This window comes from Rhopalosiphum padi, chromosome 3 (assembly GCF_020882245.1).
Source record: "Rhopalosiphum padi isolate XX-2018 chromosome 3, ASM2088224v1, whole genome shotgun sequence".
NCBI classification, from domain to species: domain Eukaryota; kingdom Metazoa; phylum Arthropoda; class Insecta; order Hemiptera; family Aphididae; genus Rhopalosiphum; species Rhopalosiphum padi.
This window is the reverse complement of record NC_083599.1, coordinates 53,692,019-53,708,925: the sequence shown is the minus strand read 5'-3', so window position 1 is coordinate 53,708,925 and position 16,907 is coordinate 53,692,019. Positions and strand designations below refer to the sequence as shown.

Here is a 16,907-nt window from a genome sequence, read left to right as displayed (position 1 = left end):
TTATTATGAACAATTATACACAAAAACAAGCATGTATTTATAATTGTATGTTTAATTTTACACTTGTACATTATAATATAATATATTATATCATTTAAATGATAATCTTATCATATTGCCACAACTTTAAAAATACAGAGTAATTAATAGTTTTCTCATTAAAAACTAATCGTTCAATAACAGAACTACAAATAATTTTTATATTTAAGTAAAATATAGGATCTGGTTGCTTTGAGGTCCAGGTTATAGGGTTACAGCCTCAGCTGCCCCCTCTTGTTGGGCCTATACTTAAGTAATCATATACAATGTTTTTTTGTACTCTGAATCCTCAAATGTTCAATACCTGTTTTTTTTTATGATATATTTCTAAATGACTATTACATTTTTAAATTACAGTAATTCACAAAAAGTTGTTAAGATATTTTCTAATAAAATAAAAAATAGCAATTATATACTACTTAAATACTAGACAAAAAAAATTAATGTAATTGGATATGGCATGCTAATGAGCTAATGCCATTGTATGAAGATACACCATTAGATTTAAATAATTATTATTTCAAATATTTAAATAATACAATAAAACGAATACAAAATAATAAAAACAGTAATTAGGTACTTAGTTATAAATTAAAAACAAATGCATTGTAACAAACTATTGAATTGAATAATTATTAATTAAAATAAGGTATCGTGTGACTGATTTTTTTAGATTGAAATTGAATGATTGTTAATATTTTAAATTAATTTCTATTATAATTTATTTTAAAACTTAAGTTTTACGTTATTTTATCATTAATTCAATTAATTAGTTTGTTTCAGTATGAAAATTATTTATGCTCATATTTGATCATAGGTCCAGTCCAATTTCTTTTGGTATGTGGTGTTCTTGAATCTTCCTATTTGTATTTATTTCACTGTTAATTACTATACAAGAAATTAACAATACTAATGCATTGTACAAGTATAAAGTAATTAATTTTTTATCATAAAATAGTTATGTTTTAATAGATGGTTTATTAAAGTATGGTCCTATTTTTTCTTTTTCTTTTTACCCAGATTGTATGTTATTTATATTTTTTTTTATTCCATTTAATTTGGTTTAACGTTAAACCAATGTGGAATTGATTTTATATATTTTATATGCATTATGCATTATAAAACAACTTTATGATATACTATAATACTATAGTAATAACTATAGTGTTATAATACAACATAAAATGTATTTAAACCAGACTTTTGAAGTGAAAAATATTTGCATTAAAAGAATTTAAAACTAATTATAACTATTAATAGTTAAAGAAGTATGATATGTAAGGACAATTTAATATAGCATAATAAAACAAAGTAAATATATTTTTCTGTAAATTATAAATAGTGTTGTCCTATTGACTCAGTATATAATATAAGAATAATACAAAAGTAAAAACATTGGCACTTAACATTTTTGCATGATGTAAATTTAGTTATTAATATATATAAAAAAAAAATTAATAAATTACAATTTTTTAAATAATTAACTGAAAATATGAAATTATTTGATATAGCTTAAAGATAAAAATACCTAATAGTTTTTAATATAATATAATTGAAGCAATTAATGATAACTAACAAATAATATATTTTAACTTAGACAAACAATACAGTTCAGGAAATTTTGAAAAATAATATCAAATATTCAAATAAAAATATTTTTGGATGCAATAGTATGTATTAGGAAATAGTTTTAAAATTAGGATATATTTTTTCATTAATAAGAATAACCAAAAAGTGCATACTGCATAAACTTTTTTTTTTTATTTCCATACAATGTTTACTTTAAATGCAGTTCATCAGAATAAATTTTCCTGAATCAAATTTGTGATAATATTACAGTTAAAGAAAACTATCTAGCTTCCATCACTTGCTCACCAATGACCTTCCGAAGAAAAGCAAAAAATAACAGTGTTAATTATAATAATTGTATTAATAGACTATTTAAATTGAAGTTATCAAATAAATCACAGTTGCAATTGGAGAATAACAAAAATCTTTACTTTCTTTGCACATCATCTTTAATATTACTTCTGCCATTGTAATGAAATTTAAATACTTTTTTTAACATTCTTTCTGGATCTGAATCCAACTTTATAAATACAAACAATGACAATCAAATTAAATTAGAAACAGCTAGAGATCCACAAATTGTACAAAAGATGTAAGTGTACTTCTCTGATTTAAGTAAAGTGTTTACCAATATCATTGGTCTTGACTGATTTAGCCACAAATTAACTTCTATTATATTTTAAACTTCAACCCCTCAAACTCTTGATGATTACCAAAGAACAATACTTTTTTCAAAAAATAACAATGAGTGTCACAGTTACAGTATAATGCATTTAGAGTAGTTTTAGGAAACCTTCATTGGTTGAATTTTGTTCATTGAACATTTCAACAGCAACAGAAGAACTAGGCCATTCTGTAAGCCAAATAATGAATAGTATACATCACCAAACAAAAAACTCACTGCTATTGATCATTGTTGATTTAAAGCCCAATAGGAACAATAAAGATATTTTTGGTATAACTTTTTTACACACACAAAAAAAAAAATTAAAAACTTAAATAATAGAACATTTTTCAATCCTTAATCTTATGGTTATATTATATGATATTTCTTCTACGATATTTCTATAAAATGGAATGAAAGCAATCTCACTACAACAAAGACTAAATTACATGTCTCCTAATATATATGTACCATGTAACAGACAATCCTGCAAATTATAAGAACTCTAAAAGTCTCAACACTAACCAACATTATTTCTAAATAACTAGTACTATCTATTTCTTGATCAAGTACTTCATATCCATAATTTTTATTTTATTTTATTTAAATGTTAAAAAAAAAAAAAATTGTAATTAAAAAGTTGAAATAAAAATAATTTAATATCATTGAAATTAATGATAATAATCTGTCAAACCACAAAACTATTGCCATGATTAAAATTGATTAATTGATAAATATAAAATGAATAAGAATATTTATGATGGCTATTATAAATTAAATATAAGCAATGAAAAAAATAATAGTAATGTTTAATTTAAATACTAAATTAAAAATTAAATACTTTTTATGTTAATTATTAAAGCGTAAAAAATAATAATTTAATTTTAATGTTTGAATTAGTGTTTACTGAGTAGTCATTTTATATAATTCAGCTGGAATAGGTTGATTAGACTTCTCCAAAACACTGATTAGGGAAGAAGCATAACATTTATCATGGTCAGAAAACAAAGTATATGCAGAACCTGTTTTTCCTGCTCTACCAGTTCTACCCACTCTGTGAACATACTCTTCAATATTTGTAGGAAAATCATAGTTAATAACGACAGTAATATCATGAATATCTATTCCTCTAGATGCTACATCTGTAGCAATAAGTATGGATACAACACCTTTACGCATGTCAGCCAATGATCTTTCCCGATTAGTTTGTAATCTTCCGCCATGTATACACCTAAAAATTATAAGACCGGTTACAAAAGTTAATTCATAAAAAGTAACTATTTAGTTTATATTACCTGCAATTGATATTTTTTCTATTAAAATTTTCATACATCTTTTCAACCGATATTTTCTTGCGCATAAATATTATGACTTTATCATCCTTGAAGAGGCTAATGTTCATAAATTCATCCAACCAAGCTTCCTTTTGATGTTCTTTAAGTATGATAATTTTCTGAGTTACTGTATTTACAGTAGATAGATCAAGAGAACCGACTGTGATATGTAAAGGATTTTTTGTAAAGTAATTAGCCAAATTTTTGACAGCTGTTGGCCATGTGGCGCTTGTCAAAATAGTTTGCTTATCTGGACGCACATGTCTTAGTGACAATTCTATTTGATTTTTAAAACCCATGTCTAACATACGGTCCGCTTCATCGAGAACCAAATAAGACACATGTTCAAGTTTAATTGCTTGTATACCAATCAAATCATTAAGCCTTCCTGGTGTGGCTACAACAATGTCTGGTTTCTCAGCTTTTATGAGTTTTTGATGTTCCTGAGTTGAAACACCACCACCGTATACACACACAACTTTGATATCGTTAAATAAATATTTTGTTATTTCATCGTGGATTTGCAACACAAGTTCTCTGGTTGGTCCCATTATCATTACAGATGGTCCAATACGTTTATCGCGTGGTGTAGGTTGTCCAAGTAAATGAATTATAGCTGGTAGTATATATGCTAATGTCTTTCCTGAACCAGTTTGGGCAATAGCTATTAAATCGTGTCCACTCAGAATTATTGGCCATGCTTGACACTGTATAGGCGACGGTATGGTAAAATTTTGTTTTTTAATTACCTTCATGATATCTGGATATGAACCAAAGGCATGTTCAAATGTTTTTATAGGCTTTGGTATCGGTCGTAAGCATTCGGCACCATCCACGTACTGGACAGTAGTATCATTTTGAGCAGTTCTAAACGATTGGACTTCTTCGTCAGACATGGCTTTTACTTGTTTATGCTCCACATAGAGATCCTTGATGATTGGCGGCAACGACTGTATAATCTCGAGGTCCCTCTGCCTGTTTTCTCGGAGGATTTCCTCCCAAGCCTCGTCACTAATAGTGATTTTCTCTTCCGGCGACACCGATCGCCGTTTTGGTCGCGGTCTATCTGAGCCTCGACTTGTGCCTCCACCATGTGCTTGTCGCCTGGGCGGCGGTGGTGGAGTGGAAATCGTTTCCGACCGCAACAATTTTCCAACAATCTTCTCGATCATGCCACTGGCCAAACGCTGAGCGTCTTCACTGCCAATAATCTTCACGTTCCGCGTGTCCGCTGTGTCACCGTTTGTAAGCTTTACCATCGCGCCGCTATCTTGTTGGATGGTCTTGATCGTGGCTCCGCCACGGCCGATCACCAAACCAGCCATAGCTGATTCGATTACCAATAATGTAGACATGGCAATTGGATAGAAACGATATATTAGCACGAGAAACAGATACGAACGGCCGAAACAAGCTTCAAAAAATCGAAACCACTTGACAGTTGATATTCACCGACGAAAAGACGCTAAACTCAAGAGAACGGACAATGGCTGTTGACGGCGTATGTAGTGTGTACTATGTAGAAAATTAGCCAATAATCGATGCTCCTGGCAAAACGACGCCGATCGACGGGGAATAATTTTTTTTTCGTTTTACCAATCATATGAAATGTAATATTTACCTCCGAAATTTCAACTTTTAACCATATGTTACTGATAAAAGTCGGTGTCTTTATTATCTATGATATCAGTACGTATGTGATAACGATCATAAAGGCTCCTGATCAACGGACTCAAAAATCGTATTATATTTTAAATTGAAATTATTAATTATATATAAATCTTAAATAAATTTAAATTGTACTATAAAATATTGTATAATATTATGTACATTATGTCGTCGTTCACTTACATACCTACGTATGCGAAAAACAGTTATGTTACTTTTAAATGCTACCTACTCGACATGATGGATAGATTTGAAAACTTACTCTCACCAAGGATCAAGATTTTCAAGGAAGAATTGGTGTGTATTAATTTGTATTTGTTCAGTACACCATTCAAGAAGATACAAGTGCGGAAAAACAGCAAAATGTTTCTGCCCGTACCAGACTCATCCTTAAATCCAAGTTGGTACGCGACTACTCCATATTGATACATATCAAATTTTTCTTCTTGAGAATCTTATATTATGATTAGGCTAACAAGGAAGATTATTAAATAATATAAAGGAAATTTGATTAATTTGATATGTGATTATCATATAATACATTACTAATTTATTTATTTGTTTTAGTTTCTAATGTTTCTATACCTACTTACTTGTCACTATAAACTTAATTATAACTGTATTCAATCATTACTCAATTAACTCTCATGTTAGATTTTATTTTATGAATTTCCTTATCGTAAATTTTACAAGAAAAATATTATTAATACTAATATCACTGACAATATTTTTATTTAGAGGGGAATTTTTTTTTTTTATAACGATTTTATCGTTTAAGATAATATTTAATTCATAGTAGTGCGGCAATCTATTATTATTGATCTAAAAAAATAGTCCTTCTTAACTTCTGAATAACATATTTCATGTGAAATTAAATAATATTAACATCTGAACAATAAAATAAATGTGTCTGAACAGTAAAATTATTTTAAAATAATAAAATATTTATACATTAATATTGATTTTAATAAATTACATGTAAATTTAAAAATTATAGGAATGGATTGAGTAACAATGTAATATAGAATTATAATGTTTTTTAAATGATACATTATAATCATCTACTAATGATTAAGAATAAATTTACAATAAATAAGTAGTCTTAACTTGTTCGCTGCGTATCATATTTTAGTAGCACCTACCGTGGTGCATACATAATCTTCAAAATAAATTTTACAACAACCCCATTTGGCGTTGTTAGTACTATTGAATAAACACAATCAATATCAATGGATACTAAGTACAATATGTCTATATTTAACGTACAAAAATAATAATTGTGCTATGACGATTACGGATCGTGCCTAATAATAATAAAATAACATGATAAAAAAAAAGTAAAAAAAGTAATAAAAGTAGGAAGTACGTAAATAGAAAAAAAATGGTTATGTTAAGAAACGGTTTTCAAAATTATGTTTTCAATTTTTGTAGATAACCAAAAATGATTGCACAGGTTCTAACGCTGATCGAAATATAAACCCTTAATAATCGGTATATCAGATGACGCCAATTGGTGACGACCGCACATGGAGAGTAATGCTACTGACGCCTATCGCCATTGTATGCAGTGAACGTGTTAAGTTCTAATATATAATATTTAATAAAGAAATATTCATTTGCTAATTTAATATCATAATCATCTGGATATTGTATTATTTGTTTTATTAAGTATACATTTTAAATTAATTAACAAACTTATAAACACTAATTTGTTAATATTTTATTAAAAAATTCAATTTTTTAATAACACAATTTTTTTTTCAGGTAATATTTAATATAAGAAAATGTATTGGAATCATGTATGATCGTCTACTTCAGGAGTCTTTGTATCATCACAGTCTTAGCACATTAATTACTTTTTTTACTGTTAAATTAGTAAGTAATTTCTATTTAATTAATCAATAAGATGTTTAGCATTATGAACTGTCTATTTTTTATATTTTTTAATTTTTAATTTTAGTGTCTAAGGATGCATGGAAGATGGAAGTGCACACAATTCAATATCAAGATATATTTGTCTTCTAAACTTTAAAAATAAATACTCTCAGTCATGAGTGATGGCTTTGCGAAACTAATTACAGCCATCATATGTGTTATTTTAGACAAATCCATTTGGAAATAAAATGTATTAAAGATAAATAGATAATCGCTGGTAAACTTAAAATATTACAATAATCATTCTATGTATTTTTCAAAATTTAATTTATATAATAATAAGAAGTATTATTATTTTGATTGTCAACAGATTATTTATTTATTTATTTATATAATAATTTAAAGCTATTTGTCATTAATACATGAACACTTACATAAAAGATTTTATAACATTCTTTCAATATTCTGGTCGTTACTTAGTTCACACATCAAATAGATATATTATTTTTTTCACCAATATAAAATAGATTAGTAAAAAAAATAGTAGGTAGTTTTAAAAACTAAAATACATTTTTCTAAGTTGTATACTATTAACATTTTTCAATTATTCGTCATTTGTTATATCAATTTTATAAAATATTTAATTAGTTTGTGTAACTCAGTGTTTCTCAACCGGTGTTCCGAGGCACATAAGTGTGCTGCCACGAACTAGTTGTAGGCGTGCTGTGAGCCACGGCTGTGGTACACGCGTATAGTATTATTAGGTGTTATGGAAATTTCCCAGTACTTAATATAGTGTTCCGTCAAAATGTATGGTTATAAGAAATGTGCCATGAGTATAAAAAGGTTGAGAACCACTGGTGTAACTATTTTGTTCGTACTAATTTCATACTATACATTTTCTATATTGTTTCTTGTATATCTGAAAAATCTTTACTATTGAAAAGAATACTGATGTATTCTTATCTATACTTCAAATTGTTTTAACATCCAATTGCAATATTAGCATTTCAACTGCTGTCAGTATTGATTTAATTTTATGTATGATAATTATAATTTTGATCCAAGCTCATTTTAATTACAGATATCTTATCATCAGTTTTCTTTTCATTTAATTTATTACGCTATGGATATACCATAAAGTATTTATTTTAATTGATTTCTTTAACTAAAATTATAATATCCATGAATCTGTTGCAATTTTGATATTGTTATATTATTCACAGTATATTTTTATTGGTGTAGTTAGTGCAAGTATAAGTTATCATAGGGCACACAGATCTTTTAAGTCATTTGATTTTATATACTTTATAAACTTCTTTGAATAACATATTATATGTGAAATGAAATAACATTAACTCTTAAATAATAAAAATAATATATATCTGATTAGTGAAATACATTTAATAAATAAAACAATTTTTAAAATTATACATTGATAGTTAATACTGATATAATTTATACTAAATTACATGTACATTTAAACATTATATGAATGCATTATGTAACAATGTAATTTGTAATTTATAATGTTTTGTAAATGATACCAAAGGAAAACTTATTATAAAAGTTTACTAAGGATTATGAATAACTTTACAACAAATATATGATTTTAAGTTCTAAAATGTAATATTTAATAAAGAAATATTTATTTGTTAATTTAATATCACAATTATTTTAAATTGTATTATTTAGTATACAGGGTGATTTTTTTATCATGAAACTCTTTATTTCAAAAAGTATTCATGTTTTTGAAAACATTTTTTTACATAGTTTCAAGTTGTTAAAAACAACGTTTTTATTAAAAAAATTATATTTTTAAATATTTTGTATCCTTATATTTTCTTAAGCTTTTTACTTTTTTAAATGACAACATAGAGTTTTAATTTCATATTCCAAAGCAGAATAATTTTCTGAGTATTTTGATACATAAAAATCGAATTTAGGGTTAGTGGTTTATGAGTTATAAGTATTTAAAGTTTTGATGCGCGGATTGGAGTGTTACGGGGTTACCACGCAAAATATTTGTCCATTACTCTGCTTGTCTAAACTTTAAACAAACTACTCGCCCTAAATTCGATTTTTATGTATTAAAATATTCTTCTTTGGAATATTAAATTGAAACTCTATTTTGTCATTCAAAAAAGTAATAAACTTAAAAAAATATAATTTTTTGATAAAAACGTTTTTTTAACAACTTGAAACTATGTAAAAAAATGTTTTCAAAAACATGAATACTTTTTGAAACAATGAGTGTTTTATGATAAAAGAATCACTCTGTGTATATAAAATTAATTAACAAACTTAAAACAACAATTTGTTAATATTTTAGATAAAGATTTAATTTTTAACTATTTGTTTTTCATTATAATTTTTTTTTCAGATAATATTTAATATATAAAAGTTATCAAAATGTTTTAAATCATTTATGATTGACAACTTCAGGAGTCTTTGTGTCATAGTCTTAGCTCCATAAATATTTTTTTTGTAAGTTATCTCCATAAATTAATAAATTAGATGTTTAATGTTATGAATGATCTACTTTTTATGTTTTTTACTTTAGTGTCTAAGGATGTGTGGAAGTGTAGACAAATCAATATCAAGATATATTTGTCTTCTGAACTTTAAAAATAAAATACCTTCAGTCATAACTCAATACCTGTTTCTGATTGTCAACAGATTATATATTTAATAATTTATATAATATTTTAAAGCTACGTGTAATTTTACATTTATTAATGAACAAGTCTTATGCATTGAAGTATATCTTTAATATTGATTTTAATAGGTAATATAATATTCTTTCAATGTTCTGGTTGTTAATTAGCTTACAAACCAAATTGATATATGATTATTCTAATTATTATTAACTTAAAATAATAATTTTTTTTCTTAAATATTTACATTTTTTTTTATTTATATTAATCAGATTGATACAAAAAAAGTAGTAGATAGTTTTAGAAACTTAATACATTCTTCTAAGAATGTGTATAAAATTTTTTAATTATTTGTTATTTGTGATATTAATTTCCATGAAATTTTTAGTTGTGTAACTAATACTAATACTATTTTTTTCCTACTATTTTTATATTTTGTATTTTCTATATTGTTTTTTGTACATCTGAAAAATCTATACTATCGACACTAACAATGATATACTTTCATGTATACTTATAAAAAACAAAGTTTATATTAAACACTATAATTTTGTTTGGCATCAATTATAAATCTATAAATCTAGCATTTATTACATATTGAAAATCTCTATTATTTATATTAATCATTACCTACTTGATATAAATATTGTTAGCAACTAATTCCATAAAATAAATACTTTAATAAATATTTAAAATTCTGTTGTGACATTTAAATACAAATATTTGTAATTTTTGATTTTTTTTCAGTATAATTGTTGATAATAATTTTTTTACCTGTCAAAATACTCGAAATGTCAATACAAGATTCCTCATAAATGATTCATATTAAAACCTAAAATATTAACAATCATTCTGTTTCTATGGATATTTTAAATTATTTGGACAAAATTAAATATTTAAACAAAGAATTTGTTTTATTTCAATACTTTTTTATACCACAAACCTATTCACACTGTTCTTCAGTAAGGTGAGATTGACTTCAAAGTTAATAACAATAATATTAATTGATATAAGTATATACTATTATAATAATTTCTTCAATTTGCTATATTACTAATAAGTGATATGAACAAAATTACTATAAAAGCAATATACATATATCATAAATTATACAGTAATTTAAGTTGATTCTACAGTCTTCGATCTATTTTGTACATGCAATGATTTATTAATTTTATTCTTATTTCAAATTTAATACATAAAATACAGTGTCTTACTTAATAAGATGTACAATTAATAGTTCTACTGTTTTTATTTTATTATTAATAAGAAATAGTACCTGGGTAATAGGTACCTAAGTATTCAATTAAAAAAAATATATGATAAAAATGTTTTTCCTAAAAAATTGTATATAATATAAGTATAAAATAAAATATGATTAAACACATAATATTTATATCATAAAGAATAAAACAATGACCTATACCTATAAGACTATAAAATTGTAATCCCTACATATTACCTCATATAAGCATTTTTTAAACATATTTGAAGCATTTGCTATTATTTCAATCAGCCTTTGAATGTTCACAATATTTTTTTAAAGACATTTACATCAATGGTTTTAGACAGTCTTGTAGATAATTTTTTATAAAAGTAATCAAATTTAAATACTAATACTTATTTTGAAAAGTATTTAAAAAAAACATATTTGACACTCAGTATAAAAAAAAGTATTTAATTACAAATACTATTTTTCTTTTTTGATTATATTGATTTTTTTATAATACAGAGACATAATCATTTTATAAATTGGAATATACATAGTACAAGAAGTTAACATTATTTTCTTGATTAGAGCATTGAAAGAATTAATTTTACCATGAAATATTTTTTTTGGTAGTTTGTCTTTACGTTTTCGAGCAATTAAATGTTTTTACCTTTAAGGATGATTTTAGGTAGAAAATTATCTAGTTTGTAATTTTATCATAAGTAGAAATATTGAATATTCTCAGTTGTTACTTTTCAAAATAATTGAGAAGAATAAAAAGACGATAAGACGAGGATATTTATAGTTTTTGACAAAATTTTTACCCAGCAAATAATTTATTATAGACATTTATAGAAAAAACTAAAAAAAAAATGAAAATTTGTTATGTCTATTAATAACTAAAAATGTTAAAAATGTTGATGATTTCATCTTATGAAAATAAATATAATTATTTGATTACATTTTTTTTAATGTATAATTTGAAAAACTTATAAAAAACCTTGTATTTAATTTTCAAATCTTAGGTATAAAATAATTAGTTTTATGAATTTCTACTTTTTAAGATTTTGATGAATTTTGTTAAAATTCTAACTTTAAACGCTTATAAAAAAAACATAGTGACTATACATTTTCGATATTTTTTGATTGAAAAATAAACAGCTTATAAGGAACTTTGTATTAAATTTTCAAGCATTTCTGCTTATTTCAGCAAATAATTTTTACTCCACATTTATAAAAAAAATATAAAAAAAAATGAACATTTTTCATTTCTATAAATAACTCTCAATCAAAATATTTGTAAAATTTCATCCTCAACATAAAATAAATAATATAAACATTTAGTAAAAGTATCTATTATAGTCATTATTTTTTTCAAGAAAACAAAATTTAAAAATGTTGGTAGCTGAAGATTTAAATGTATTTAAATAGACTGTTTATCACTACTCTAATAAAATAAAATATTGATATATAATATCAAATAAATCATAAAATTTCCTTAGTTATTTAGGCTTACACATGGTTTTTCTTCATAAATGGTTATTGTGTGTTAATATGTTATCCAATTATTTATCATTGAATTCAACAGGATACTTACACTCAAAACTCGCCTACTATCCAGAGAAAAACGATTTTTTTCATTGATATAAGCGGTAGCATTACCTGTTTAAGTTAATAATTTAAAAATTCGCACCGACATCGACATGATTGAAACAAATAATACTGGGTTTCCAATTGTTTGTCAATAGTTAAGTCATAAATTATAACTCATAATTAAATATTAGGTATTTGCAAAATAGTGAATAATTTAAAGCTGACTTATATTTGTTTTAATTAATCTTCATTGTTTAATTTTGATAATTTCATACCCAGTGAATTTACTTTTACATTTTTTTATTATAATTTCAACCTAATACCTATGGTAGAATTAGACACGATAGTATTTTAAATACTAGTATGAGTTTCTTTAATATGTTGTCTATTTGTATAATACATGCATTTTGAGTAGGTATAGGAGAGTATTTAATTTTAGATTCTGAGCGGAGCGATGAATATATTGATTTCACAATGATGTATGTTTGTGCGTGTATCTGTATATATGATTAATAGTCGAAAAATACTTAAATTTTCAACTTTAAGAGTAGTATTTTTCAAAATAATTGGAATAAACAAACAAAAATTCGACGAAATTGGTTTCGTTTTTTCTTTTGTTGTAATTTAAAAACAAATAATCTTAGATATTTGAAAGTTTAGAGTTTATTTTTTTTAAGCTATTTATAAACATTTTTGTTTTTTTTATAAATGTCGATAAAAAATTTATCATTGGATAAATATGTTTGAGAAAATAGAATACTAAGTTCTTCATAAGTTCTTCATTTACTAATTAAAAATCCAAAATTTATTGTCATAATAATATTTTAAATGCTTTAGAAATTCAAAGTTTGACAAAACTTGTCTAAATCACGAAAATATACAAATTATTTTAAATAATTTATTTTTATATATATTTAAGATTTGGCTAAATGATTTTATTTATAATTAAACACAGACAACAAATGCATGTGAATTATTTCATAAATTAACGCTCATCTATCATTCTATCAATCATAAAAATTGTGAGAGTCATAATAGAATTTCAAACAGATATGTACATAAAATCAAATCTTGCTAGAACAACAACAGATCAAGGAACAATAAAGCAGTGATAAATACTAGGACATTTCAATAATGAGAAATACATTTACATCACCATTTCACCAATTATTTTTTTTTAAATAGTTTGCAATAAAGTCAAAATAATCAAAAAAGTGGGCAAGTGGGTATCGCTCTGCTGTATAGTAGCGACGGAAAGTAAAATTACTATAATGGATGTGTTAAATTTGAATGCAATGACAGATATCATTGTATACGAAAAACGATTTTGAACGAAGATGATTTGTCCGTCTAGGATATATTATATCCTATATAATAATATATATTATTACTTAAAAAAAAATATTTTACTTTAAATATTACTTAAAAATTAATTACTTGTATCAAAAAAGTATGATTTAGGACGAGTTGCATATATCCATACGGCAAACCAAAAACTAGACGATTTAGACGACTAAAAGAATTGAATAATAAAATGTACCTAATAGTAACTATAATCAATTAACAATAGGAAAAAGTGCCCGTGATCATAGAATCTAAAAAAAAATAAATTAAATATTAATATAATATAATATGTAAATATTTAAGTATACATTTTATACGCACAAAATAAAATAAAATAAATATTATAATATTTTAAAATTTAAAATTTTATACGCTCATAAAATTTTTTCTATAATATTATTGACGCTAGAATTTTTTTTTTCGGTTACTTGAAGGAAAACTTATGGATAACCTTGTATTAGGTTTTTTAACCTAAGGTATAAATCACAAAGTTTTTACGAATTTTCAACTTCAAAATTCCTTGCAAATTTTCGCGATTTAATATATTTTGTAAACATTTGAACTTTTTTATTTATTTATTTAATGCAAACAAACATTTTATAATATATTGTAATATAATGCCTTAATATATAATAGTTTGCTCATCTTCTGTAATCTAGTGCTTGTATTGAAGATGATGAGTTCTTGAAATAGTGTATAACAACTAGTGTAGAAATATAAATAGTATACTACATAATAATAATAGATTAAAACAGAAAAAAAATAAAGAAATTAAGTTAATAATACTAACGTTTACAAATGAGAACAATAGTGTGTAATTAAAATAATATACTAATATTAATTTACAATAATAATTAGAGGAGTTCTAATATGCTAAACTTAAAATGATAGTAGTTTTTGAAGAGATTAATATTAATTTTTAAATCTTTACAAAGAATAATTGCAGTATTTAAAGAGCTTTTAAGACCAAACGATTTATAACATCTAGGCATATTTATATTTACATTTTTTCTAAATCTAGTATTGAGATTATGGCTAGGTAATGGTACAACACTCCTATGTTTATACAAAAGTAATAATAATTTTTTTTTAAATAACTTTTCAAGATTAAATACATTTAACTCATTGTGTATAATATTAGAACATGTGTAATTAGGTAACTTTAATATGAATTTAATTATTTTATTTATAGTTATTTTTAGTTTTTTTAAATGAATATCATAAGCACAACCCCAACTCTCAATTCCATAAGAAATAACCGACTGAACTAGTGAGATACATATTATTCTTAATTGTATTTTATCAAGTATATTTCTAAGATTACGAAAAATATAAAAAAATTTACGGCATAATAAACTTTAAATGCTTATCAACAAAAATTGTGACTAACGATTTTTTTTTTTTTTTACTTCGATAAGTACAACTTATAACTTATAATAAACCTTGTATTAAATTTTAAAGATTTTTTGGATAACAAATTTTTTTTTACAGTCATTTCTAAAAAAAACTAAAAAATCGAAAATTTCAATTGTCTATAAATAGCTTAAAAAAGGTCAAAATATTTGGAAATTTAATCGTAATTAGATAACGCTAATACAAACATTTGGTGAAAATCTCAAGTATTTACAATGATTCTTTTTCGAGTTGCAGCAAAATAAAAAAATCAATTTTATTAAAAACTGATTACCTATGCGTAAAAATTTCCATTTTTCCGTTACTTTTTAAGGGGTTTTCAAAGAGGGCCTGAAGTTAAAAATCAAAGCATTATTTCTACTCCAAATCATGATGACACAAAAATAATAATAATAAAAAAAACATACATCATTGTAAAATCAATACATTCTTCACTTCGTTCAGAATCTAAAATATGAATAATAGCTAATATAATATATTGCATCTATTATAAATTATAATTATAATCTATATAGTATACATATTATATAAAATTTAAATGATATTCGTTTGTAAGCGTATAACTCAAAAACGGATTGACCGAGCGGTCTCATTTTTTTTATTAATGTTCGTAATAGTCAAAATAATTTTTTTACGGAAAGAAATATTGGACAAGTTGTCCGGAAAAATGAAAAACTCACGTTACAATATAATATGCTATAAAGTATATATATATTATAATAATTAAATACTAATAAATGTAATGTTTTCAACAAAAATTAAATCATCCTACTGAAATACTAATAGTAAAATTAATTACAAAATAGAAATAGAAAAAAAAACATATCATGAAATGTATTTCATGTGTTTATAAGATAACAGACTCAGTGGAGACTCAGGATTTTTTTTCGTATACAATGGTTTATCAATGAATTCAAACTTAGCACACCCATCTTATGTACTTACATCTGCAGAGTGGTACTCATTTTTCCCACCTTTTTTGTTGTTGTTGCTTATTCCTATTATATACCTATTGTTTAATTTAAAAACTATATGATGATCGTTAATTACAAAATCGTTATGGTACCAGCACTGCAGTATGCTACATAAATGTATAGGTATATTTTAAAAACAACAATGTTTTTCTGAGGATTGAGTAAGTCGCAAATGAAAAATAATTAATTGTAGGTAGGTACTAAAAAAAAATAGACACGATATTATGCAATTTAGACGGATTCTTTTTCAAACATATAAAATTATCTTTAAAAGTATATTATAATTAAACATTATCAGGTTACAGACAAAATTTTAAAATACTTGTTAACTAATAATATAATATCATTGTAGTCCATAATTTATTCTGCTACGATTTTTTTTTTTCGTAACAAAATGTACGTTTGTATATAATATATATCTCACTCTATATATATAAATGCACCTATGAATCACGAATGCCATTAGCGGCCGGGTTCGCTTTACGCGTCCCGAGACTATTTTTTTCCGTAGCATCAACGAAAATAGTTTACATTAAAATCTCATGCCAACTCTACACAGCGTCTACG

General features: G+C 24.4%; 1 protein-coding gene and 1 long non-coding RNA gene across 5 annotated transcripts; one reads left to right on the top strand and one right to left on the bottom strand.

Annotated features, from left to right (window-relative positions):
• Nucleotides 1–34: 34 nt before the first annotated feature.
• LOC132923685 (probable ATP-dependent RNA helicase DDX43) lies at nt 35–5,261 on the bottom strand. Its single transcript, XM_060987606.1, has 2 exons — nt 3,568–5,261; nt 35–3,503 (listed from the first exon to the last, which is right to left on the bottom strand). The coding sequence occupies exons 1-2, from the start codon at nt 4,959–4,961 to the stop codon at nt 3,176–3,178; spliced, it is 1,722 nt and encodes a 573-aa protein (XP_060843589.1). The 5' UTR covers nt 4,962–5,261; the 3' UTR covers nt 35–3,175.
• Nucleotides 5,262–5,286: 25 nt separating this feature from the next.
• Nucleotides 5,287–10,748, top strand: LOC132923688 (uncharacterized). Of its 4 annotated transcripts, none has more exons than XR_009661246.1 (6): nt 5,287–5,678; nt 6,706–6,942; nt 7,039–7,149; nt 7,235–7,426; nt 9,533–9,636; nt 9,713–10,748. It is a non-coding gene; the product is annotated as an uncharacterized LOC132923688 (long non-coding RNA). The 4 variants fall into 4 exon arrangements; XR_009661244.1 differs by having other exon boundaries at nt 5,289–5,678; nt 6,706–6,834; XR_009661245.1 differs by lacking the exon at nt 6,706–6,942 and having other exon boundaries at nt 5,290–5,678; nt 7,235–7,399.
• The last annotated feature ends 6,159 nt before the right edge of the window (nt 10,749–16,907 follow it).